The 25475-nt window shown below is 40.5% G+C and overlaps 1 protein-coding gene across 7 annotated transcripts in view; it reads right to left on the bottom strand.

The window, feature by feature from the left end:
* The window catches only part of STAG1 (STAG1 cohesin complex component), a 205295-nt gene that overhangs the window by 93458 nt on the left and 86362 nt on the right, over nucleotides 1–25475 (bottom strand). For 4 of the 7 annotated variants that reach the window (XM_058189328.1, XM_058189325.1, XM_058189326.1 and 1 more), the window contains exon 3: nucleotides 23748–23850. The exons of 1 other annotated variant lie outside the window; for it this stretch is intronic. In XM_058189328.1, the coding sequence (XP_058045311.1) occupies nucleotides 23748–23850 (103 nt within the window). Of the gene's footprint in view, nucleotides 1–23747; nucleotides 23851–25130; nucleotides 25199–25475 lie in introns of all 7 variants that reach the window. 2 more of the 7 variants (XM_058189324.1, XM_058189329.1) reach the window with 1 other exon arrangement.

Below are 25475 nucleotides of genomic sequence, written 5' to 3'. Positions count from 1 at the left end.
GGAGTGCTTTAAGATACTGTATGCCTCAATATACAAAAGCAAAATACTGTCTCAATGCCTCCAATGAAAGCCTTAATGAAAATAAGCTGATTGCACAAAAAACCACCCCATCAGCACTGATAGACAAGCCACCAGAATATAAACTGACAGCAAACTGCACTCCTTCCAAGCACTCATAATGTTACTTAGTTTAGGTAATGAAACTTTTGCAAGAAAATGAGCAAGCTGAGAGCACCAATGACCCCTCATGTCAATCCTGAGCTACAAATACTCTCCTTTATTAATACTACTAGAAGCATATTACACAGGACTATGAGTTTTGCCTTGGTTTGTACAGAGCTATCTTCCAGGATCACATTCTCCCATTAGACAACCCTAATTAAATTAACCTAGGAAAAATGCTGCACTTTAATGGTTTATTTAACTGCATCCCATTAAGGAATAGCTACCAATCATGAAGCACAGCCTACCAATGACATGCTAAATCTTCTGTACATGTTATTTGTCAAAGACTGAAAAACCATGGATTTTATCAATCATCTGACATAATACACTACTGATAAACTTCTTTTATTTAGTTGGGTCACAAGTGATGTATTGGACTATGGAAGTCTGATGAAACAGACTTCTAAACATAGAGAGATGTATAATTAATGGGAACAAGGGAAAAAAACTAAATATTTATTTGCAAGAGACAGAAGATAGTTGGTCTTCACTTATCAACTGCCTCATTCAGCAACTATTTAAAGTTATGATGATTCTGAAAAAGAAAGCTTATGGCTCCTAACAACCACCCCAGTGTCTCCACAGGTATGCAATCACCATTTTGCAATCTTCATAGCTGGCTTCCAACAAGCAAAGTCAATGGAGAAGCTGGCAGGAAATTGCTAATGATCTGATGTTGCATTTAATGAGTTGTGAATTCCTTAATGATCACAGCAAAACTGATGTTATGTCACGTGTGGACAGACCACATTTCATTCATTCACGTTGTGATGGTATTGCTGGTTCCAATAGTGATCGGCAAGTCCTAAGAGGACTATAAGGGGCGTGCATAAGAGCACAAAAGTGCCTACCGTTCCTATCCTATTGTTCCCTTTCATTATATCAAATTAATATAGTTGTTCCATACTTTTGTTTATATATATGTTTATATGATGTATTGTTGTTTTATGTTGATGTTTGTGTATACTGTTGTGACAAAATAAAAAAAAGTGAAAACTACCTGTACAAACAAGAACTTTTTCTGAACAAAGGTAAACATTGGAATCATTAATTATTATAAGTGCATGGATTTAGATGGAATACATTTTCCACCAAGCTGTTAAAATTATAGAGTTCTTGGTGCTTTCTGAATTTGGTTCTTTGCTTTCATTACCCTACTGGGTAACATTGTCAGTGCTAGTGCATGGAGTTTCCTGCCTATTTATTTATAGTAGCTTGTCCTGCCAGTTTAGTGGCAGTGTGGTTTCCTCCTAATGGTTCCTTGATTGGAATATTATTTTCTGCCTGATTGCCCCATTTTGATCCTTGTTTATTAGTGTTGGCTGCTAGGAGGAGTTTATTCTAGTTTTTATTTCCTAAGTTTTTTATTGTCTCTTTTGAATGGTGTGCAAATGTGGTTTATCTCTATGTACCGTATATACTCGAATATAAGCCGATCCGAGTATAAGCCGAGGTCCCCAATTTTACCCCAAAAACTGGGGTAAACTGGGGACTCGAGTATAAGCCGAGGGTGGGAAATGAGGCACCTACCGGTTGGGGAAACCCTCCCTCCCTCAGCTGAGAAGGCTGGCGGCTCCCCCGCCCCGCCCTCTCACTGCACCGGCAGGGCTTCAGTCCGGTAAAATGTGAAAAAAAGAAGAAAAAAAAACTCGAGTATAAGCCGTATATACTCGAGTATAAGCCGAGGGGCTTAAAAAAAAAAAAACCTAGAGTATAAGCCGTATAGACCCGAGTATAAGCCGAGGGGACGTTTTTCAGCACAAAAAACGTGCTGAAAAACTCGGCTTATACTCGAGTATATACGGTATTTATTCTTCCACTGTTTAAATTTTTACTTCAATACAGGAAAACATCTCACCTTTTAATATATCTAGCAATAGAGTTTCTGTACATATAAAGTACAAATATTTATCTAATAAGGTGGTTGTATGTATTTAATTTTACAGCGATGAGTACGGTGTGCTATCATAGGAAAGAAGAGCATGATTAATGATTTTTTTCTAAAGAAATTTCTGCTCCATATCCGATTTAAAGATTAAGCAGCAAGATGGGGAAGCAGTGCCTTTGAAACTGCTCATTGACAATTGGATATCTGACCTTTGGACCATGTATGCATTTGATCAGACCATTTCCAACTGAAGTGACAAATAACGTATTTGATTCAAATTACAATACACAACAATTTGATTTAAAAGACTCCCATGCAGCAGACTGTGAATACAATAAAAAGTTGTCCACAATTCCTCTTGGAATAAGAGAAGTTTACAGTATCCAAAATAGTTCAGATGGAGCAATAACATTCTCCTTAATTTATCACATTCATACTCTGTACAATCACATCTCCCACTTAAAAAAATTGCAAGTGACCCAAACATTTAAATAAAATTTCTATGCCATGAACTACAACCATAAAACAAACAAATGAATAACTAAAAACAACTATGTTGTCCTGTCTCTCTCAATAGGCCATCTGGGATGGTTCACTTTTGAGTGTTTATTGAAGGCTAGGACATTGGGGCATAATTTAATTTATAAGAGGAAATCTTCCATAAAACAGGTGTTGTTATTACTAATAAGCATTTCTTTTATGGAAAGGACCTATGAGCTTCCATCTGAGCCCCAACCCAATACCTTGCAGAGGTGACAGATTATCAACAGTTTCTCCTGGAATGCACAGTCAAATTGGTCCTGCAAGTATCTTAGTGTCAAGCTATGCAGGGCTTTGTAACAAAACAACCAGTACTTTATTGCAGCTGGAAGCCAACAGGTATCCAATGGAAGACTTGGACTACAGGTGTAGTATCTTCAAAGTAATGTGTGCCAACTACTAGTTGGGTTGCTGCACATGTGAAATTCAGCCAGTGCGCCCAAATTGTTAGTAAATTGCTTAGGAAGTTGGAGAACCATTTAAAATAAAGTGCAAGGGAGATTTTTTCCTCTCTCTCTCCTCCTTCAGTTAATAGCTTCACTTCACACTTGCAGCTGGAATGCAGCAGATACACGCTGAATCAAGTCAATAAACAACAGAAACTGACAGGATTAGGGAAGGGAAACCCATCAATCACCCATCTAGGGATGGGACTAACCTCTTCCCTTCAGGATGAAGGACAAGATTACAAACATTTTCATTATAAAGAGTATTAAGTAACACTTCTGTGATCAGCTGATATTCCCTGGAGTTTCACAAGACCTTTTATAGCTGCTGCAGTGTTGGCTACTTTTTGTTTCTTCCTGGGGGAAAAGTTACAGGAGGGGATAATGATGAAGCTTGATCATGCTGGCTGTGAACTTAATCCATGTGTGGTCCAGCCAGCTGTATTGCTTCTGTTGTGAAGCACCCAATTTATAACATAGAGAACATAGAATAATAGAGTTGGAAGGGTTAATGGCTTTTGGCAGCACGTCCAGGCCTTCAATTAGCCTGCGCATCTGCTCTTGGTTTCCTTCTCAGCTGCTGTGTTTGTTTTGGGGTTGACTTTTTTAAAAAAGAGGAGTGGCGGTTTTAAGTTTTCTGCATTGTTTTAGGGGTTCCTGGAACTGTGCTTTTGGTGTGTACTTCCCTCACTCTTTTTGAAAGACTCTAGTGATGGAGCACCTACAACTTCTGAAGGCAAGCTATTCCATTGGTTGATTGGTCTCACCCTTAGGAAATGTCTCCTTAGTCCTAGGTTGCTTCTCTCTTTGGTTAATTTCCATCCATTGTTTCTTGTGCCTTTTGGTGCTTTGGAAAATAGATTGACTCCCTCATTTTTGTAGAAGCCCGTCAAATTTCCTGACAGAATAATTAATCAGTGGAACAACTTGCCTCCAGAAGTTGTAAATGCTCCAATACTGGAAGTTTTTAAGAAGAGATTGGATGATCATTTGTCTGAAGTGGTGTAGGGTTTCCTGCCTAAGCAGGGTGTTGGACTGGAAGATTTCCAAGGTCCTTTCCAACTCTATTATTCTATTCTATTCTAAATATTGGAACAGTGCTATTTTATTGTGCTATTTTATTGTGAGTTGGACTAAGAAATTTCCTAGGAGACCGATAAAGTTGGCCACGACCACCCAGTCACATGACCCATTTCCCACAGAAAACACCAGGAGCCACAAAACCTGGGCAGGTGTTGCTGGGGGGGTTAATGTGACTGGGTGGGAGTGGGAGTGACATTGGGTTGACTACGCCTGCCCACCCAGTCACATGACCACCAAGGCATGCCCACAGAACCGGTAGGGAAAATTTTTTGATTTCACAACTGGGTTGCGGTATCCTGGGCCAACTGAAATTTCTCAATGGTCTTCAAACATAGTGGTTTTCAGCAGAACACATTGCATCAGATGTGGGGTAAGAAGGCTTGTTTTCTCTTTTGTTTAGGTGTGTGTGACATGCAATAGAGTCAAGGCAATTTCCAAATTTTAACACGCCAAGCCCAAAAGGTTGCCATCAATTTTCTAGGGTATGGCTAAGTGCAGCAAAAGCTACCAAAACACACAATATGGCACAACTAGGGAAGAATCTTTATTACAGTTTAGCTACTTGAAGCAACTGATTGCTGTCTACCAATGTAAGGGTACTAACTTCTCAAACCAAATCCTCTTGTACCAAAACCCCAGAGTGTGCTCCATCTCAAATTCTACCTCTAGTCAACATGTGGATGTTAGCCTGAAACCAGTTCATTTCCAGTATAACTGGAAAAATGAAAGGAGAGACCAAATACAGTTGTTGAAGAAATTCTTGGTGGTTAGACCACAGTGAATTGTACTGACTAACTGTACTCCTGGAGCATAAGAACTAGCCATCAGTTATTCCAAGGCAGAAAGTCTTAACAGATAAGGCATATCTGCAAACAATACAGGATTCAATTCAGTTTCCAGTAGCATTAATGAAAATATGAACAATGAGCATATACTTGGATTTTGCTGCTTGCATTGGCAATGTCACTGGAATATTTAAAAGTTAATGAGTAGTACTATTAATTTGGGCTCTGCTTACTTCCCAGTTACCCTGGGAGATGGGGCTGCATTATTTACTGCCATACCTGATTGGGAAAATGCCTCTTTACAATGATGGTAGTTTGCTGCTGCTGGGAGGATGGGGCTCACTCATCCGTACCTCAGTTAGATTCTGCACAATATAAACAAACTCTATGCATTCTGGTTTAACATCTCTTCGGCAATAGAGAAACAGATTTTTTCTATTTCCCAGCCGCATAAATACAACTTATGAAGTTATCAATGTATGGGAAAAGGTGAAGGCATAAAAAAGTGAAACCAAACATTTCCATTTCTGTCTACACTTGTTTGCAGTTGTTCTATTTATGACAAAGAAGATAAATATAATCGTTTCTGGGATGTTTTGACAAAGTAGTTAATCTTTTATTTAACTAGACAAGGCCTCTCTAAATAAGTCAATCAAGCTGTCCGATTCCAGTTCACACCTTATGCCAACAGTTGAATTCTGTAATGCAGGTAGTCCTTGAAGTTACAACAGTTCACTTAGCAACTATTCAAAATTACAAGAACTCTTGTAAAGTGCTTATGACCCAGTCCCAGAATTATGAATGTTACAGCACTACAGCAGTCATTTGTCCTTACCACTGATCACAAAGACACTGAAACAGACCTCTTGCCTATTCCCCCCCCACCCCACATTCTGCCCTGCCAGGTCTCCACAGGTATTGGGCCTTTTTAGCTAATCCACCGGGTTCCACATGCTCATCCCCACCCTGTGATTGCTCACTTAACTTTCAAAGATCTCCAGAGTTCCAGAACAGGCTTGGCAACATGGCGGAAAGTGGCCATCTTTTTTTTAGTTGCTAGATCACACATTCTTACACATGCTTGTTTTTGTGCAGAAGACAAAACTGTAAGAACATAAGATTGATCATGTCCTTGCAGGTCTCACCTAAGTAGTGTCTCAGGGGCACTATGCATGCTGCCGAGCGGCTGGTTCTAGTGAGCTGCTTCACGGATTGTGGCGCAAAGGTGGCAGCAACAGCCAATCAATGCAGGGCATTTTTCACGTTGGTTTTGGTAGGAGGAGGAGGCAGGACTGCAGAGCTATTGGGTGGCCAGCCAGGATGGCAGCGGGAAAGCTGAGCCAGAGCAGTGGTGCCACTGCTGGGGACACATGAGTTCCTCACAGCAAACCAGATCAGTGCAGCCACTAGGTGCTGCACCTGGGAACCAAGCACTGTCGGCACGTATCCGCCTCCTGCAGTGTCCTGGGTGTCAGAGCCCAGGACGCACTCCCAAGTGGTGCTCAGCAAGTAAGGGGTGTGGAGCAGCTAGTGCACCAAGTTCTCCATCTCTCCATGGCGAATTGGCAAAGTACAGGTGCCAAACCTCCATCTTCCTCCAATCTCAGATGGAAGCTGTTGCTGAGAGCCAAAACCAATCTCAGAAGGAAGCTGTTGCTGAGAGCTCTGCTGCTGGGTATTTAACAGGATGAGGACTGATTAACAGAGACTGGGAAAAGGGGTATTGGTCCTACCTGATACACCCATTCTCATTATGTTCGACAGGAGGAGCCAGGAGGGGTTATTCTAGGCACTCTATGGATTGAGTTGAATTTTCTGAGATTCTGCCTTCCTCGTGATATTCCTGAGTTTGACAACGAAGATGAAGCGAATGTAAATCCATCTGAAAGAAACAGAAAAAGCTTCCCACCCCTCTGGAGTCAGACCAGACAGGCAAAAGAGTGGGGCTGGCCCCTCCTGTCGAACACAACGAGAAAGGGTGTATCAGGTAGGACCAACACCCCTTCTCCATAGTGTATTGATGGGAGGTGCCAGGATGGGACATACCAAAGCTTGGCAGTTCTACAGGTGGGAACTGTTCTGGGCCGACGACGCTGCCTCCTTATGGACCCACTGCAGGACCTGCCTCAGCAGAAGCGTAAGAGTCAAGTCTGTAATGGCGGATGAACATTCATGTTGCTGCTCTACAAATCTCCTCCACCAAAGCCTAGGTAGCCCAGGCCACGTTCATGGCCTCTACATGTGGAATGTGCTGTTATCCCCTGAGGCACCAGGAGAGCCTGTAGCTCATAAGCACAGGCTATATATATGCCCTAAGTCAACACCTTACCGTGGAAAGGGTCACCCTGTGGCCCAGAGTTGACAGTTGAAAGGAGACGAACAGGGATTCAGTCTTCCTAATGGAAGCGGTCCTCGAGATGTAAATACAGAGGGCCCTCCTAACGTCCAGCATATGCCAGGTCTGCTCCAAGGCATGCTGAGGCCTTGGACAGAAATCAGGAAGATCAACTGCTGTGCTCAGTGAAACAATGAGTTGACCTTTGGAAGGAAGGCAGGGTCCAGCCACAGGACCACCCGTTTGGGTGAAAAATACAAAGGTCCTTCCTCACCAATAATGCCACCAACTCCGATAACCGTCTGGCAGACGTAATGGCCACAAGGAAAGTAACCTTACACGAAAGACGAAGATTGGCCTCCTGCAAAGTTTCAAATGGTGCCTTGGTAAGGGTCTGTAATACCCTGATTAAGCCCCAGGTGGGAAAGCGGTGCACTGTTGAAGGTTGCAAATTAGAAGCCCCTCGCAGAAAGTCTTGTACCCTCGAGTGGTGAGAGAGGGAGCCCCAGTCCCCAAAGTTCAAGACAGAGGCCAGGGCAGCCACCTGCCTACGCAAAGTGTTAGGGGATAGCCCCTTTTTCAGGCCCTCTTGCAAGAACTCCAACACCTCTGCCACGGAAACTGAAATAGGATCCAAATGTCCCTTGGCACACCAATTCATAAAGGTTGTCCAGGTTGCATTGAAGGCTGCCAGGATCATCTGTATGACCCTGGTGGAGAATTTCTCCTGTCTTAGGAGCCTCCACTCAACCGCCAAATAGCCAACTGGAGCCACTGAGGGTCGGGATGGAGCACGGGCCCTTGGATGAGGGAGACTCTCTCCAGCGGAATCCTCCAGGGTCTGGTGACCAACAGGCCAACCAGGTCAGCAAACTACGGCCACCTGGGCCAATGGGGGGCCACTAACAGTACCTCTGCCCTCTCTGATAACACTTTCCTGATGACAGCTGGGATCAGGGGTAGGGGTGGGAAGGCATATAAGAGCCCCCTTGGCCAAGGGCATCTCAAAGCATCCACCCCCTCTGCTCCTGGGTTAGGGAACCGGGAAAGGAATCGGGGAATGTGAGTGTTCGTTGGAGAGGGAAAGAAATCGACCACCAGATGGCCGAACTGGTCTGTGAGTTCTGCAAACAATCTGATATGGCGCCTTCACTCCAATGGATCTACGGTGGCTTGACTCAGCCCCAATCGGCTATCACGTTGGCCATCCTGGCAATAGGCTTCCGCCTCCTTCAGGATGGACCTTGAGCAAGTCCCCCCTTGCCGGTTGAAGGCATATCCTGCGACTCCGCCAGTCGGGGTAAAGGTCGCCTCAGGAGTCTTACGTGACACCCCCGAGGGGCCAGGCTAGTCAGGTTGGTCCACCAGAGCTTCAGGTGACCAGGCTGAAGCAGCTCCTGACTGGGCAACCTTGCTGCAATGCCACATCAGGGTATTGGTGCACTATGTGGCGTTCTGCTCTAATGTTGCTGGAATGGCCTGTGTAAAGGCCCCTGCAGTAACCTTTGCAAATTCCTTGTCCAAGCCCTTCTGCCATGTCTTAGCAGTCCGTTCCTCTGCCTTGGAGGATCCCTTATGCGCCCTGGCCTTGGCCCGTATCTTGGCAGCCGCTTCCACGCTCGCTGTCCTTGGCTTGGTAGGGGCTCTGCCCACCTTATGAGGCTGAGGACACCATGTGCTCCCAACCGAAAAATTGGAGTGCTCACCACTATCCTCCATCCTACTGGTGGCTGGCCAAGTTCCCAAGGCAGTGAAGTCTGTGACAGGCCTGTCCAGGCCTTATCGAGGATCTGTTCCAAAGGAGTGGGTTGGTCCCCTTACCCTGCTCCAGAATAAGGCCGAGTATCAAATGGGGCTCTATAAGCTTGCTGATTAATGACAGGGCCCGACTAGGAAATTCTGGCCTGAAGTGGATCCCACGTCGAAGAAAGGCATCCAAAATAGCTGCTTGTCTTCACAAAATGGCCACCTGTTATAGTAGAAGGAGAAGTGCAGGCCTCGATAGGGCCTCAGCAGAAGCAGGCCCCTTGCTGGATCAGCCTTGAGAGCCCGTGGTCAGGGCTCCATCCGCCAGCGTGGAGAGCCCAACACACACTTGGGCAGCTCAAGGAAGCCAGGGGAGCAAAGCCACCCGGACTCAAGCCCTTCGGGCCAAAGCGCACCAAAAGGAGGGAAATTAAAACTCCTCTGACCTTGTGCAATCCTGAGGGGACCGTGCCAGGCTGAATGAGACTAGCGCGGTCCCAATGGCCCCTGCTGTCTTCTGTGCTCCACGCACCCGGCTCACTTCAAATATACAGCCGACACCCAGGCTGCAAGAGGCTGGTGTGGCCAAAATGCTCTGGCTGCAGTCAGCGGCGAGGGAACATGTCCGCTGCACAGCTGACCGTGCAAAAAGGCGAAAACTCTGAAAACACCTAATGCAGCACAATTGGAGCTGGGAAGCCCCACCAAGGCTCCAGGAGGCTGGCTGGTTCCAGGAGATCCCTTGTTCAATCAGCCGCTGCGGAGACCTGCCGCAAGTTGGGGCTCAAGCCCTCTACACAGCCCTTCCAAAGGCAATCAAGCCGGTAGTGGGTGGTGGGTGGGAGGGGCTTTTCTTAAAGCGTAATGTGTTTGCTATTGTGTGTTTCATAAACTCTAAAGGCTATTAGAAACATATTTTTGCTGATATCTTAAAGCCTTTTTGGCGGTGGGGGACAAAGGCATCTTTATTATTTTTTCCTTTCTTCTATGGAGGCAAAAAAGTGGCTGCAAAATCTACCACTTAATATCACGATATCATCCCAGGCTGTCTTAGTAGATATGAAAAATCATGGTGTTGATAGACCTTTACAAATGTGTAAAACAATCGATATCTACTGACAGCTTACATCGTGGGTGTCAAACTCATGGTAGTGTCACGTTACATATCAGGACGTTTGTCCCCTTCACTAAACTGGGCATGGCCAGCGCGTGATGCATCCAGCCCATGGGCTGGGAGTTTGACAGCCCTGGCTTACATCAAAGCTCAAATTTAAAATAATTGAAAACATTTTCTAACTGTTCTTATGCATAGTTACTTCCACATTAGCATCTGTAACTATAATCTTATACTGTAACTATACTATAACTATAACTATAATCCAATTTTATTCCCAAACAGTAATTCTTCATTTAATTTAACTAAGAGGTACCTAAAATCACTTAATGTTTGTAATTTTAGCTGCAAAATAATGCTAAATAAACATGATGGCTATGTACATTTTAAAAAAACTGGCAACGTATAAACAGAATTTGTTCTCTAAACAAGAATTTGAAGAAATACCATATCTTGTTCTATTTTATTATTGAAATAGTAGCTGTATACTCCTATCTTAAATAGTAATGTCAAAATTAAACTGCTGCCAACTTAAATGAGCCAACAAGTAATAAACTGGTACCTGAAACAAGTAATTCTTGCTGAATCCTTTGCAAGCATGACTATGGAAAATAGTAAAAATAGAAAAAGCAAAACACCAATTCACCATATATTGCTTATCTTACCATCTTCTGAAATAATGACAGAATTTAATAAAATACAAGCAACATATAAAGGTTGAGATTACAATTATGTGTTACAGGATTCTTAGACCTTGAATGGAAAGAAGAGGATTGATTTCCAGCAAATTGATTTGCACTCTCATATTTCAATGAAAATGAACAATACTGTTAACATAGTGTACAAAACATAATAAAAGCATAATAGAAATAGTATGAATCATTGGCAAATATAATATGAATTTTAAAAATAGTATAACAAAATCTTTGAAAGAGAATATATCCTTCATCCCAACAGCTAAGCAAGGTGGATTTTCCGCAAATCATCAATATGAGTACTTTTTCTACAAGGTGGGCACTTTTGTACAAGGGATGTAAGGATTACCATGCATGTGCTCAATTTACTAATTTGAAAGCAACATTATCAATTTGCAAAGAACTTCCAGGTATATGAACTGTAGATCTGAGATGCATACCAATCCACCATGGTTAGATCACTATATTTCAAAATAATTTAATGTAAGCTGGGATAGAGAAGTAGACCAGGCATTTTTCACTTGGGCAATCAGTACATTTAGGCTATGACTAAATATATTTATTTTTATTATAATTTACTAGTTGCCAACTCTGGTGTACTCTGGGGAATGTACGAAACTGGAGAAATATAAAAACAACCAAAAATATTGAATCAGACAGCTCAGACTAAAATATTCTAATAGACAGCAAAAACAACAAAATAGGGCCATTCAACAAATAATAAATATCAACCATAGGCTTACGACCAGAGTCAGTTTTCAAAGCTTTCCAGAACCCCAAGACAGAGGATACTATCCTCATGTCTGGGGTTTTGCTGTTACAGAGGATGGGGGCCACAACAAAGACATGTGCTTCTTAGGTCCTACATGATGGCAATGTTTAGTGGATAGAACCTGCAGCTTACCTTTTCTGAACAGGCAGAAACAGAATTTCTTACCACAGGTCTGGAAATGATCCTGTGGTCCAACCTCCCAAGTAGGAAGTGGGTCACCCTAAACGAAACCACCATGTAACTAGTAGTAACAGTCATAATAACGGTGGATATTTCACCACCCTTATAGACATGGCCTAGACCTGAATATGGATTCTTACTTGTATTCAGTCCAGTTCACACATGCTCTTTCTCCAGTGACACTTTAGGCATTGCTTCTGGTGTTTCATCTCTTGGAGCTCTTTGGAAAACCAAGGAGAACCCCAATTCGCCACACAGGATGAATCCAGTCCAGGGCCCTTGTCACATGCCTATTTGAGGCTTACATAAGGCCACAGCTAAAGTGCCTGACAGCTCCTTGGGCAAAACCTGTATGTATGTATGTATGTATGTATGTACGTACGCACATATCTGTGTGTGGATGGAACATCACTATGTAATATTAATTCAACCAAATCTATGTAAGCAGGAGTCTACTACACGTGACAGGACCTGAAGTGCAGATGTACAAACAGGCCTCAGAGACATAATCAGATAATACATAGTGACAGGGTGTAAGACACAGGCAGGAAAGCATATACTGAATGGTACAACCAAGTAGTGTCATTGTGTCCAGGAAGATCTGTACAATGAATAGGCTGACCCTTTCAAGTCCAGATGGGAAATTCCACAGAAGGTTGTAGAGAATAATAGGATTAAAATCCAGTGGGATTTCCAGAACCAAATGGACAGGAAAGTATTAGCCAATCAACCAGACATCATGATAGTAGACAAGGACCAGAAGAAAGTGATGGTGATAGATGTAGGGTGCCAAGTGAGAGCAATATCAGGAAGAAAGTATGAAAATCTGGAGAAGTATCAGGGCCTGAGGACCCAAGACTGAGGAAGATACATACCACCCAAAGAAGTGAGAAGGAAATTTGCTGGCTTTCGCCTTTAAAGCCCTTCATGGTTTTGGGCTGGGACCATGTTACTTATGGAACCATCTATCCCCAGTTGTTTCTACCCATCCTATCTGATCTGACAGGAAGGGTTATTGTCAGCTAGGGAGTATTGGCTGATGAGGCCCAAAAGAAGAGCCTTTTCTGCCATGGTACCCACCCTTTGGAATATCATTAGATTGGCCCCATTTCCTGCTAACTTTTTTTTAAGGCCACATATATATGTCCACTCATATGTACACAAAAACACACAATTTTGTTTCTGAAGAATCTAATGTTCCTGTCAGGCAAGAAGATTATAGAGACACATTTAAAGTGATTTATCTGCAGGAAAAATCCACTAGGTTTCATATGCCCATAAACTGTGTAGCAGTAAAACATTAATAAGCATATCAGTATCTGTTTGCCCATGAAGATGCTGGGGGGAGGGGGAAATTATCATACTGGGAAACCTGCCAAAAATGTAGAAAAAAGGAAGCTAAAGAAACAGAAATATAACTTAGGGCAAAAATTTAAAGCAGCAAGGGAAGAATAAAATTAAAGGCTTAGCTGTTTTTACTGGAGTGTCAGGTTCTGCACACTTTACAGATTGATTACCTAGTGGTTCTTTTTTAAACTCAGAGTTAGGGCCAAATACAGCTCCTCTGGGAATGCATTCTGCAGCACTGGAATTAGGCGGAAGATCCTTTCGTGCATGTCAGATAAATAAACCTCTGGTAGTGAAGGTATTTTCAGAAATAAAAGATGCCAGATCTTTTTACAGATCTTGAGCCACTTTGTAACAGGAAAGAATTCCTCAGAATAATAGGCCTTATATCTCTTAGGATATCCTAAAGATCAACATTAAATTATGCCTGGTAAACAAGTCAATTAAGTGCAGAGCTTTTAGACAACACCATCAAGTTTCATCACCATTATCATAATCTGGAAAAGCACTCAGAATCCTGGTGGGTTTATAAAATGATAACATACAATAGAAAATCCACAGTAAATAAAATTGATTACAGTAAAAAAATCATGATAAGAAATAAACAATCACTATAACACCAGAAAAACTCCAAACTCGTTGAATCTATTAAGAATAGCAGTTACAAAAAGCAAACAAAAAATTAAACACTATAACAATGACAAAAAAATTACATTCCAAAAGCTCAGTGGAAAAGTTCAGACTTCACTAGCTCTGAGACGATCATTATTGGCACTGTTCCAAAGAAGTATGATCGAAAAGTAAGGCTTTCCAATTTCAGCCTTCTGGGCACTACCAGGAGCTACTCCTAGATGGATCTTCTGAGACAGTTTAATACCTAAATACTGACTAAGAAGAGTACAGACAATCCATTTCCTTTAGAGTGTTCTGCAACTATATGATTCCCCCTCAAAAAGGAATAGATAGCTGACAATTTTGTTGACTTTTAAAAAGATGAAACTGAAGTTTCAAGACTTCTGGCACTGACATCTACAGAGAAGCATTAACCAAATTCAGTAAGTCACATAAACTCATCCAAGAGCCAGGAGGAGCATGGATCAAATACATAAGTGATATGGGTCATGCCACAGAAAATCCTACTTAATTCTTCAATTTACAGGCCAAAAGGAGCTCCAGATAACGAAGTCTGACAACACTCTAGTCACATCTGATTCTTTCTAGGAGTCAAAACTCTGCAAATCCAAGTACCATCACAGAGGCTAAACATGTGATCTTGGTCCATGTCTCCAAGGAAATAATTTACTAGTGTAAACAATCATTTGTCAACAAGCCATCAACATATCGTACTTTTCGGAGTTTAAGACGCACTTTCTCCCCAAAAAGTGGATGAAAATTGAGGTGCATCTTATACATCAAATGTTGCCGAAGCCCCGCCCACCACCACCCTTCAGCTGTCTGTCATCTGCACCTCTGTAACAGTCTGATTTGGTTCTGCAACTCAACAAGACAGACACAGACTTCAGATGATAATTAGAACTGCAGAAAAAAAAATACTTCCAACCTGCCTCACAAGTCAAAAAGAGCGCTGTGAAAATATTTACAGACCCCTCACATCCTGGACATCAACAGTTTCAACTCCTATTCACAAAATGACATTATAGAGCACTGCACATCAGAACAAATAGATCCAAGAACAGTTTTTCCCCAAATGCCATTACTCTGCTAAACAAATAATTCCCTCAACACTGTCAAAATATTTACTAAGTCTGCACTGCTATTAATTTTCTCATCATTCCTATCACCTATCTCCCTCTTATGACTGACTGTATGACTAACTTGTTGCTTGTATCCTTACGATTTATATTGTTTCCTAATATGATTTGATTGCTTATTTATACCTTATGACTATCATTAAGTGTTGTACCTTATGATTCTTAAGAAACGTATCTTTTCTTTTATGCACATTGAGAGCATATGCACCAAGTCAAATTCCTTGTGTCCAATGACACTTGGCCAATGAAGAATTCTATTCTATTCTATTCTATTCTATTCTATTTATTCTATTCTATTCTATTCCTATTCTATTAGTACACTAGCCATCCATAAAGTGCCCCCCAAAATCACCACCTGTGAACCTAATAAGAGTTGAAGATCAAGGATTATTTCCATATAGTGAACTTGTTATTTTAGGAGGAGTACAACCCCATTCAAAGAAAGAAATTTTCCAAATTTATTTTTCTACATGCCAGAATATCTCTCCTTCTCTGGATTTAATTTTGGGTATTTTTCTCCATCTAGCCCATTATTAAACTGACACCAATGAAACTGATTGCTTCCAAGCGTGATAAAAAGTAACAGATGACATCCCCCACCAAACTGCAAATGATATTCCTCTGTGTAGTAACCAGATGACAGAAGACAATGAATTCAGTGTATGCAAGAAGAGGCCATAAAGGAAAAGATTAAAGAGAGTCCATCTTAACTGATATGTTATAAACTTGTCTGAGGATCTACATTTATAGTTTTTCAAATTATGTTTTTACCTCTAGCATTAAATATACGTTTCTCTATTGCATAATGTTCTCATTGTTGAATTTGCCAAGAATTATATGAGGTTTTATATTTGCCAGCAATTTTATATATCTGCCAAAGAACATAATGGACAAGGAGGAACATTAGTTTCATTACACCCCGTAGTAGCTAAACATTAATCCTTCAGGACATTGTTACAGGATCACACAAAGGAAGTCAAATGATGCCACTAGCCAATGGTATTAGAAGCTCTTCAGAGGACCAGAAACTTAAGAGCTATATTCCTTTGTTCCAAGCAACTATAGTAGTCTTAGTATGACATCCTGGCTGAAAACCTGTTTGAAATCAGTCCCGATATTCAGTATCATTCAAGTGCATCTGAAATTGAAATTGCTTTTAGATAATTTTTTGAGAAATGCATTATTTAAGAGTTGCTATTTATGTAAAAGGAACTGTCCCCGGGTGGGGTGGCAGAAAAAGTCCATGTAATGGTCTGTCCCATCCCCAATAAATACATGCACCTCTTGTATATATCTGTATGCCATATTCTACACACAACTCCAAAGAATTATTTAAATGTTTAAATATTTCTTTACATATTTAAAGAGAAAGTAATAATTTAAGAACTCATTAAAATTAATTGCCTGTAAACTAATATATTTCACTTCTGAATTAAACTGATCTCTATCTGCCTATAACACCCATTCTTTCAAACTCAAATTACTGTCACACAGGCAAAGAATGTATTTCTTCCAGAAGCAGAAATGGCTCAATAAAAGAAAAAGAACCGCTTGGGATTCTGAAGGACACATGCACCTACATGAAGGCTCTGAATGGCAGCTGAAGCAGATTGATATACAGTGTATATAAAGTCTACACAACCCTGTTAAAGTGCCAGATTTTTGAGATGTAAAAAAAATTTCTGAACATTTCTCCTGATACCTTCCAGTAATGAGATCCTTTTGATGCTTTGTAAGCTCTTTGCAGACCATGGAAGAGGCAACTGAGTAATGTCAGAAAAAATCCTATTAGAACAGCTGAACTTTATATGGTCTTGATCGGAGTCACTTTAATTGATGGCAAGTATGTACTGACTGTTATTTTAACATCAGCTTGAATGTGATTGGTTAATTCTGAACACCACATCGCTATTTATAAGAAAATGTGCAAGCCTATGCAGCCACATTATTGTACGTTTATTATTTTCCGCCCTACAAGATTTCCGTTTTTTTTTTCAATTGACAGCTTATATGTTATATTTAAGATAAAAAAAATCTTTTTTATCTTGGTCTGATTTTTTTTTACATCTCAAATACCTGGCATTTTAACGGGTGTGTACACTTTTTATATCTTAGTGGGTAGTGGTAAGAGGCTAGTTTTGACGTGGTGCAAATATCTATTCCTCCTTTTGAATGAGAAATAGAAGGGATAATTTATCAAAGCCACTCAATATGTACAGGTTAGCAGGGGTATTGGTATATTTAGGCTTCTTAATACTCTAGGTGAAAGGTTAGTTGATACATATATGAGAGGTAATGGGGTTATTGATTTATTATTTAGATTTTTATCCTGTCATTATTTTATACGTAACTCAATAGTAATAGCAATAGAATTATATACCACTCAAGATAGCAAACATACGTAATACTCTTTCCTCCTTCTATTTTCCCCACAATAGGAACCCTGTGAGGTAGGTTGGGCTAGACTGAGTGATTGACCGAAAGTCACCCAGCTGACTGTCATGCTTAAGATGGGACTAGAATTCAAACTCCTGGTTTCTAGGCTATCACCTTAAGGTAGAGCCAACAGTAAGCCAATTGGATAATAAGATATGTGAGGTGGCCTTTTATTCTGGGGGATGATGTGAAGGCGGGGGAGGGTTATGTCTGAGAGGAGAGGTGCAGGCAGTAACATCACAGCATTGTGGTAGATAAGGGACAAGAAGAGACATGGTGGTAAGTAGGGCTGGCTTCGGAGGAATGATATCTTGGTATATTATACTATTCATGGTCACTACTACCACATAGCTCTAACTCTAATCACGGAAGAACTTCACAATGATGGCAGGATATGGTTTTTGTTTCAGGGCAGCACCAACATGATCAGGGGTTGAGCTGTTACTCCCAGTCTCTTGCATGGTCAATCACTTTCTGTTGGCCTTAAAGTACTCTGCAACACCTTCCTATTGCACAGGAAGAATAACTTTTTTATCAATCTATGTAGTTGATTGATAGAAACTGTTAGGTTTCCGAGACAACTTTGGGCTGTACCTAAAGCTCTGATGCATGGCTTGATTCATGATTCAGACCTTGCTCACTTCTTGGAACAAAGAAATGGCAACTGCCTTGGGATAGATTTTGCCTGGCTGATTCTTACATGGATCCTAGAAAGTTCTCTAATTTCAGAGGTGGTAAGAGATAAACTAGCAGTACATATGCCTATAGCACTACTGGAAGAAAGGAGAGAATAATATCAATCAAAGATGGGTAAAAGCTTTTATGGATAGTTTTTGATTTACAGCTGCAATTGGCACCAGATCCTCTGTCACTAAGTGATGTGGTCATTGAGCTGCACCCATTTTGCCACAGTCATCAAGCAAATTATCACAGTTGTTAATGAATCCTTCTTCCCCCACTGACTTTGTGTGTCAGAAGCCAGCTGGGAAGACTGCAAATAGTGATCATGTAATCCTGTGATGCTGCAACCATTATAAATGCATGCTGGGTGCCAGATGCCCAAATTGTGATCACGTGATCACAGGGACACTGCAACAGTTGTTAAGTGCAAGGCCAGCCATACCCCACTTATTTCAAGCCATTGCAAATGGTTGCTAAACAAATGGTTGTAAGTCAGGGACTACCTATGTTAAGAATTATCTAATGGTGATAAGAGCAGCAAAACACAATTATTTTCATCAGCAGAAGCTCTTAATGTTTCTGCTGATGGCCATCAAGGTGATCCAGTACTTCCTAGTAGACTGTTTTGAGGAAAACCTGAGAACATGAGATTATTTGGGGCATATATCAGATAAAGTCACTCTGATCTGCTCTGAGTTGAACTCTTATTCTGCGTGTCTTTTTGAATTGGCTAAGGCATACTCCAGCATAGTTATTTGGTAAGAGATTACATTTATTGGTTTATTTATTTATTTATTTATTTTTCATATTTATATACCGCCCTATCTCCCTAGGGACTCAGGGCGGTTATCAAGGAAGTGGGGAGAATACTCAAACCTATAAGTGCAGTCACTGTGGACTGAATCTATGTTCCTTCTGGATGGTGAGCCCCGTATGGTGTGTGCTTACACATAGATGGCAAGCATCCTCGAGGGAGTTTTACCTGCTCTTAAAAGAATGGTGGACCAGTCCTACACATTACAGATTCCCTGTTTTAGGTAAGGCCATTAAGTAGGTGGGTAGCCCGCACAATTAAAGCACTCTGAGTAAAGCAGATATCTGGACCCTTGTCAGTTTGGATTCTCATCGGGATATTGCAGATGGACTGTGGTAGGATCAGAAACGGAGGATACATCCATTCCAGCCCTCAATGATCTCTCAATAGCCTGCAATAGCACTTAGCCTTACCATCGATCATATTATCTTTGAGTTTTTTTGTTATTTTACAGTGAATGATGTTAGCATTACTAGATTTAGCTGTATTTCATTTCCTTTTCTCTTGATGTATGACAGAACACATTATCAAAATATTGCTACAAATGAAACAAGGCTGCTTTCCCCTTGGCACAAAACAGCCACTATTTCTTGATATCAAGAGTAAATGTTCCAATGTTTAACTACCTACAGCAACAAGATTGTTGTTTACAACCCTTATTAAACACTTTTGAAATATTCGGTATACATGAAATTAGGTAACATCAGAAACACGTAAAATAGGTAATGTAACAGAAAAAATGAAGTCTTACTGCAAAAAAAGAAGAAGTATTCTTTGATTTCTAATAGATCTAACTGTTTGAACCCAAAAAGAGACAACCTAGTATAGGGGCGTCAAACTCAAGGCTCGGGGGCTGGATACAGTCCATGGAATGCTTAGATCTGGCCTGTGGGGACACCCTGAAAACAGCAAAGGACCGGTCCCCAGTGCCTCTGCCAGTGAAAACGGAGCTCGGGAAGGTTAGTTACAGGAGGCCGTCGCAGCCGAAAATGGAGAACACGAGCCCATTTTCGCTGGCAGAGCATTCAGGCCACCACAGGCGCTCCCGACACGAGTGATGTCAAGCTGGCCATGCCCACCCTGGCCACTCCCATCCTGCCCCCCCAAGGTCAAAAACAACCCTGATTCAGCCCTCAATGAATTTGAGTTTGACACCCCTGACCTAGCAGCCAGTATTTATGAGAAACTGTTGTCATCCTTGGAGTTTTCTTTCTATACTGTAGTTAGACATGTTCTATTAAATTTTGGATCTCAAAATAAATTACCTATGAGCATTCTCTCTCCATTTAAATAGTTATACTGTAGAGGACATGATGGACATAAAACATATGGACATGATGGAAGTAAGATAAACAAATGGTTTGTAATGATATAAAAGTAATGTGGAGTGTACTACTGTAGATTTAATCAGATTTCCTTTTCTTTACTCTTATATCCTGCTTTTTATTTCTTAGCTTAATTACAATTTACTGTTTTAATCTGCTTTGCAGAAATTGCTTATCCTGAAAACTAAAAGTGATTTTGTAGTGTGTATATATGTAGCAGTAAATGTCAAGGATGATTTCTTCTTTTAAATTGGAGGGGGAAAAATCCTAATTCTATAAATTTATAGTTCCAATCTGTTTGAAAGTTCGAAACTATGAAGGTGTGAGACAGAGTATAAATTTTTGCTATATGCAGGTGATGTTATGCTTTAGAAATAAAGTAGAAATTTATATTCTTAAATTTTTTTCCTCAAGCTTGGTAGCACACATGATCATTCTATATAATGGGATGAATTAGTTTATTATGAATAATTTTGACATGTTTAGAAATCGGTATTTTAGATTATGTTCTCTTTTATTTATAAAGTTTTTATAAAAAACTTAAGTTTTCTCAACTGGTGAGTCCTCAATTTCAATTCAAATAAAAGAAAGCCTGGACAGGTGTCTATAATTTCCTTGAGCAGTTGTGATAAAACAAATATTACAGATAAATTTACCTCTGAACTTTACATATATTTAATGAGTTGTTCTAATTTTTATTCTTTCACATTACTTTAGTTGTACTTCTGAGTCATAGATTTTGCTTTACAGGTAGTTGCAGGAACCAGAACTTTCAGAAAAGTTCAAACTAATTCATTGAAATTCTAACCAGCAGGACTGCTTTCACGTATCAGAAATTGTTTGGAAGAAGTGTAATGGAACTTGCAAAAGCATAAAGGTAAAGGTAAAGGTTCCCCTTGCATATACGTGCTAGTCGTTGCCAACTCTAGGAGGCGGTGCTCATCTCCGTTTCAAAGCCGAAGAGCCAGCACTGTCTGAAGACGTCTCCACGGTCATGTAGCCGGCATGACTCAACGCCAAAGGTGCTCGGAATGCTGTTACCTTCCCACCAAAGGTGGTCCCTATTTTTTCTACTTGCATTTTTACGTGCTTTTGAAACTGCTAGGTTGACAGAAGCTGGGGCAAGTAACAGGAGCTCACCCTGTTACATGGCAGCACTAGGGATTTGAACCACCGAGCTGCCAACCTAAAGCTTGAAAAGAAAGCTATACATATTTTAAAGAATAGCAGGTACTATGCTTGTCTAAGATCTAAATGAGAGGTGGGTTTCAGCAGTTCTGACCGGTAGCAGAAATTTTAAGTAGTTCGGAGAACTGGCCCCGCCCCCCATCTATTCTCTGCCTCCGAAATCCCAGCTGATGGGGAGGAAGTGAGGAGTTTGCAGTAACCTTCCCCTGGATTGGGGAGGGGATGGAGTTTTTACAGTATCCTTCCCCTACCACGCCCCCAAGCCACACCCACCAAGCCTTGCCATGCCCACCAAGCCACATCCACAGAACCAGTAGTAAAAAAATTTGAAACCCACCACTGATCTAAATCCCTTTTTACAAATAATTTTCAAAACATGCACAGCCCCACTAGCATATATGTTCTTTCTTCAGGAATCAGTATCAATTCCTGCATTAATGTTATAAAATAAGTATGGAAATTACTTGGTCATAGATATAATTTGACCTTTAGACTATGAATAGCTCATATCACGGAATAATTTTTTTAAAATATAGTAGTGGGAGAATCTGTTTGGGGAAAATTGTATTATTCCATGTATTGTTACTTTGGGCTGAGTTCTGACAGAACGTTTATAATTTATGAAGAATTTAAACAGTGTCTCATTTATTCAACATATTTCTTGATAGCTCTTTTAATGAAACTTCCGTTACTTAATGATGCTATAGCTGCTTCTGATATTCCATACTTGGTAGAGATTTTGGAAAAATAAGTAGAGTTCTAAGCCTGTAATTTGTTTTTATAAGATGAAGAAATTTGATAAAAATTTATAGCCTGAATGTCTTATTTCAAGAAGCAACAGAAGATTGTTTTTAAAATCTAAAAACATTTTACATTTTTATTTACTTATTATTACCTTAACAAGAATAAGGCTTTAAAAAGTACTTACCGTATATACTCGAATATAAGCCGATCCGAGTATAAGCCGAGGTCCCCAATTTTACCCCAAAAACTGGGGTAAACTGGGGACTCGAGTATAAGCCGAGGGTGGGAAATGAGGCACCTACGGTTGAAACCCTCCTCCTCAGCTGAGAAGGCTGGCGGCTCCCCGCCCGCCTCTCACTGCACCGCAGGGCTTCCGTCCGTAAAATGTGAAAAAGAAAAAAACTCGAGTATAAGCCGTATATACTCGAGTATAAGCGAGGGCTTTAAAAACAAACAACTCAGTATAAGCCGTATAGACCAGTATAAGCCGAGGGCGTTTTCAGCACAAAAGCGTGCTGAAAACTCGGCTTATACTCGAGTATAAGCCGTATATACTCGAGTATAAGCCGAGGGGCTTTAAAAAAACAAACAACTCGAGTATAAGCCGTATAGACCCGAGTATAAGCCGAGGGGACGTTTTTCAGCACAAAAAACGTGCTGAAAAACTCGGCTTATACTCGAGTATATACGGTAGTAAGAATTGGTTATAATTAATTTCCTGTCAGAAATGCAATTCAAGCGTAGAAATATTCACTTACATGATTTGGCCTTGCCTTTCCCTGCCATTCCCACATTTGGATTACCTCCATAAGCCTGTTACTGTGAATTTAGACTACTAAGTAATATGGACATACATATCCTTATTGGCTATAATCTCCATTATTTGAAATCTATTGAGGATTGTGAAATTTTAACATATAGAGGATGATTTTTGTTATTATTATATAACACTTTACAGAAGAATTACAATGTAACACTGGCAGAACAAGAAACCACCTGATTTGGAGCACTGATAATGTGTTGCTTATTAACATATGAACTGAGGAGCTACTATATTTTGTTTTGGGTTTGTTTATTTAATAAAGAGTTAAAGAAGACGGCTTTTAAGCAATTTCATCAAACTTCTTGATTTTTTTTAATGATAAAAAACAATTAAATCCTCATTTTCAAAAGTGCATATTGTATCAGATCATTAATACAATTTCATACAAACATATACATCTGATATTTATTTAAAAAAGAATCAGTCATCACAAATCAGTTACAGGAGAGGCGGCAAGGGGCTGGAATAGAGATTGACCTTTCTCCATACTGTTTTCCTTTACAACTCCCAAGATACGAATGAGTTATATATTGATATTTTAGCCCTGACCTACCTCATAATACATGGGGCTTATGATGTTGCTCACTACTGGGCAAAAACAATAACCAGTAAATAATTTTTTAAAATGGAATGTGAAAAGTCAATTCTTTGTTAACTGTTGTAATAATAAATAATGCTGGCATGCTACTTGTACAATACACAGCACAAGTCTTCAAATTGGTAGCAGCATCAACAACTGCTAATGTGTGAATTAAGAAAATGAAATGGTACAATCTTAACAGGTATTCAGAGGAAAAAAATAGCATACTGGAGGTCTACCAGGGCGACCACGTTTTCTTTTCCCCTTCAGTTGCGTTTCTTCCAATTCACTACCAACATCTGAATGTGCAGTAGTTTCATTTGTAGAATCCCTGAAAGAAAATATCAATTAAAAATAAATTAGTAAGCATAAGTAGATAAAAAAATAAAAGCAGTAATATTTAGTGCTAATACGGGTCTGGATGGGGAGAAACAGACTCAGGCTCAATCCCTCCAAGATGGAGTGGCTGTGGATGCCGGCACCCCGGTACAGTCAGCTGCAGCCACAGCTGACTGTTGGGGGCGAGTTAGTGGCCCCAAAGGAGGTGGTTCGCAACTTGGGTGTCCTCCTGGATGGACGGCTGTCCTTTGATGAACATCTGGCGGCCGTCTCCAGGAAGGCTTTCTACCAAGTTCGCTTGGTTCGCCAGTTGCGTCCCTTCCTTGACAGGGAGGCCTTATGCACAGTCACTCATGCTCTGGTCACGTCTTGGTTGGATTACGGCAATGCTCTCTACATGGGGCTGCCCTTGAGGTGCACCCGGAGGCTACAGTTAGTCCAGAATGCGGCTGCGTGAGTAGTAACGGGAGCCGCTCGCGGCTCCCATGTAACATCACTGCTGCGTAGTCTGCACTGGCTTCCTGTGGTCTTTCGGGTGCGCTTCAAGATTCTGGTTACCACCTTCAAAGCGCTCCATGGCTTAGGACCCGGGTACTTACGAGACCGCCTGCTGTTACCCTATTCCTCCCACCGACCCGTACGCTCTCACAGAGAAGGTCTCCTCAGGGTGCCGTCCGCCAAACAGTGTCGGCTGGCGGCCCCTAGGAGTAGGGCCTACTCTGTTGGAGCATCGACGCTCTGGAATGAACTTCCCCCTGGCCTACGTCAAGTGCCTGATCTTCGGACCTTCCGTCGTGAGCTAAAAACATATTTATTTATTCAAGCGGGACTGGCATAATGGTTTTAATAGTTTTAATCTTAAACTGGGGTTTTTATTGGGTTTTTAAATTCTTTTATAATTTTAAATTTAAACTTTAATTATCAGCCTTTTGTAATTTGCTAGGTTTTAATTGTTGGTTTTAATTGTATATGTATTGTGTTTTATCTTTGGCTGTACACCGCCCTGAGTCCTTCGGGAGAAGGGCGGTATAAAATTTTTATTATTATTATTATTATTATTATTATTATTATTATTATTATTATTATTATTATTAATAATAATAATAATGACAGACATTATAAATTGAAACTTAGTTCAGTAAATTGAAACTACTGATTACATGCTCTCAAATTCTCTCCATTCATAAAATTACTAATATGAAGACCGTATAGTCAGCAGTTCTATTACGTTATCTTGCTGAATTTTAATATCCAGTAACCATAATCACTGACCATAATGCCTTGACTTCAAGAGAATTGGAATCCAACATCTGGAGAGCTACAAATTTCAAGACCTGAATCTAAGCAAATAAAAGATCTGTAAATGGATTATTTATTAATTGATTTAATTAATTATTAGATTAATAATGATTTGACTATCATCCTAGAGATATTTTTTAAGACATTTATGTAGCTGGCCATCTTATATCAAACTCTCAGAGACCCCCATCAACAATTAAACATCATCAATAAAAAACATAATACATATGTAATAAAAGCAAAACTTCAAAAAAAAACAAAGTGCAGTTGCCTCTTGAAAAAGCACCTTTGGGACACCCATGACCTGGATGACAGAGA

This window comes from Ahaetulla prasina, chromosome 6, assembly GCF_028640845.1.
Source record: "Ahaetulla prasina isolate Xishuangbanna chromosome 6, ASM2864084v1, whole genome shotgun sequence".
Taxonomy (NCBI): domain Eukaryota; kingdom Metazoa; phylum Chordata; class Lepidosauria; order Squamata; family Colubridae; genus Ahaetulla; species Ahaetulla prasina.
Note: the sequence above shows the minus strand (reverse complement) of the source record. Positions and strands in the feature narration are given on the sequence as shown.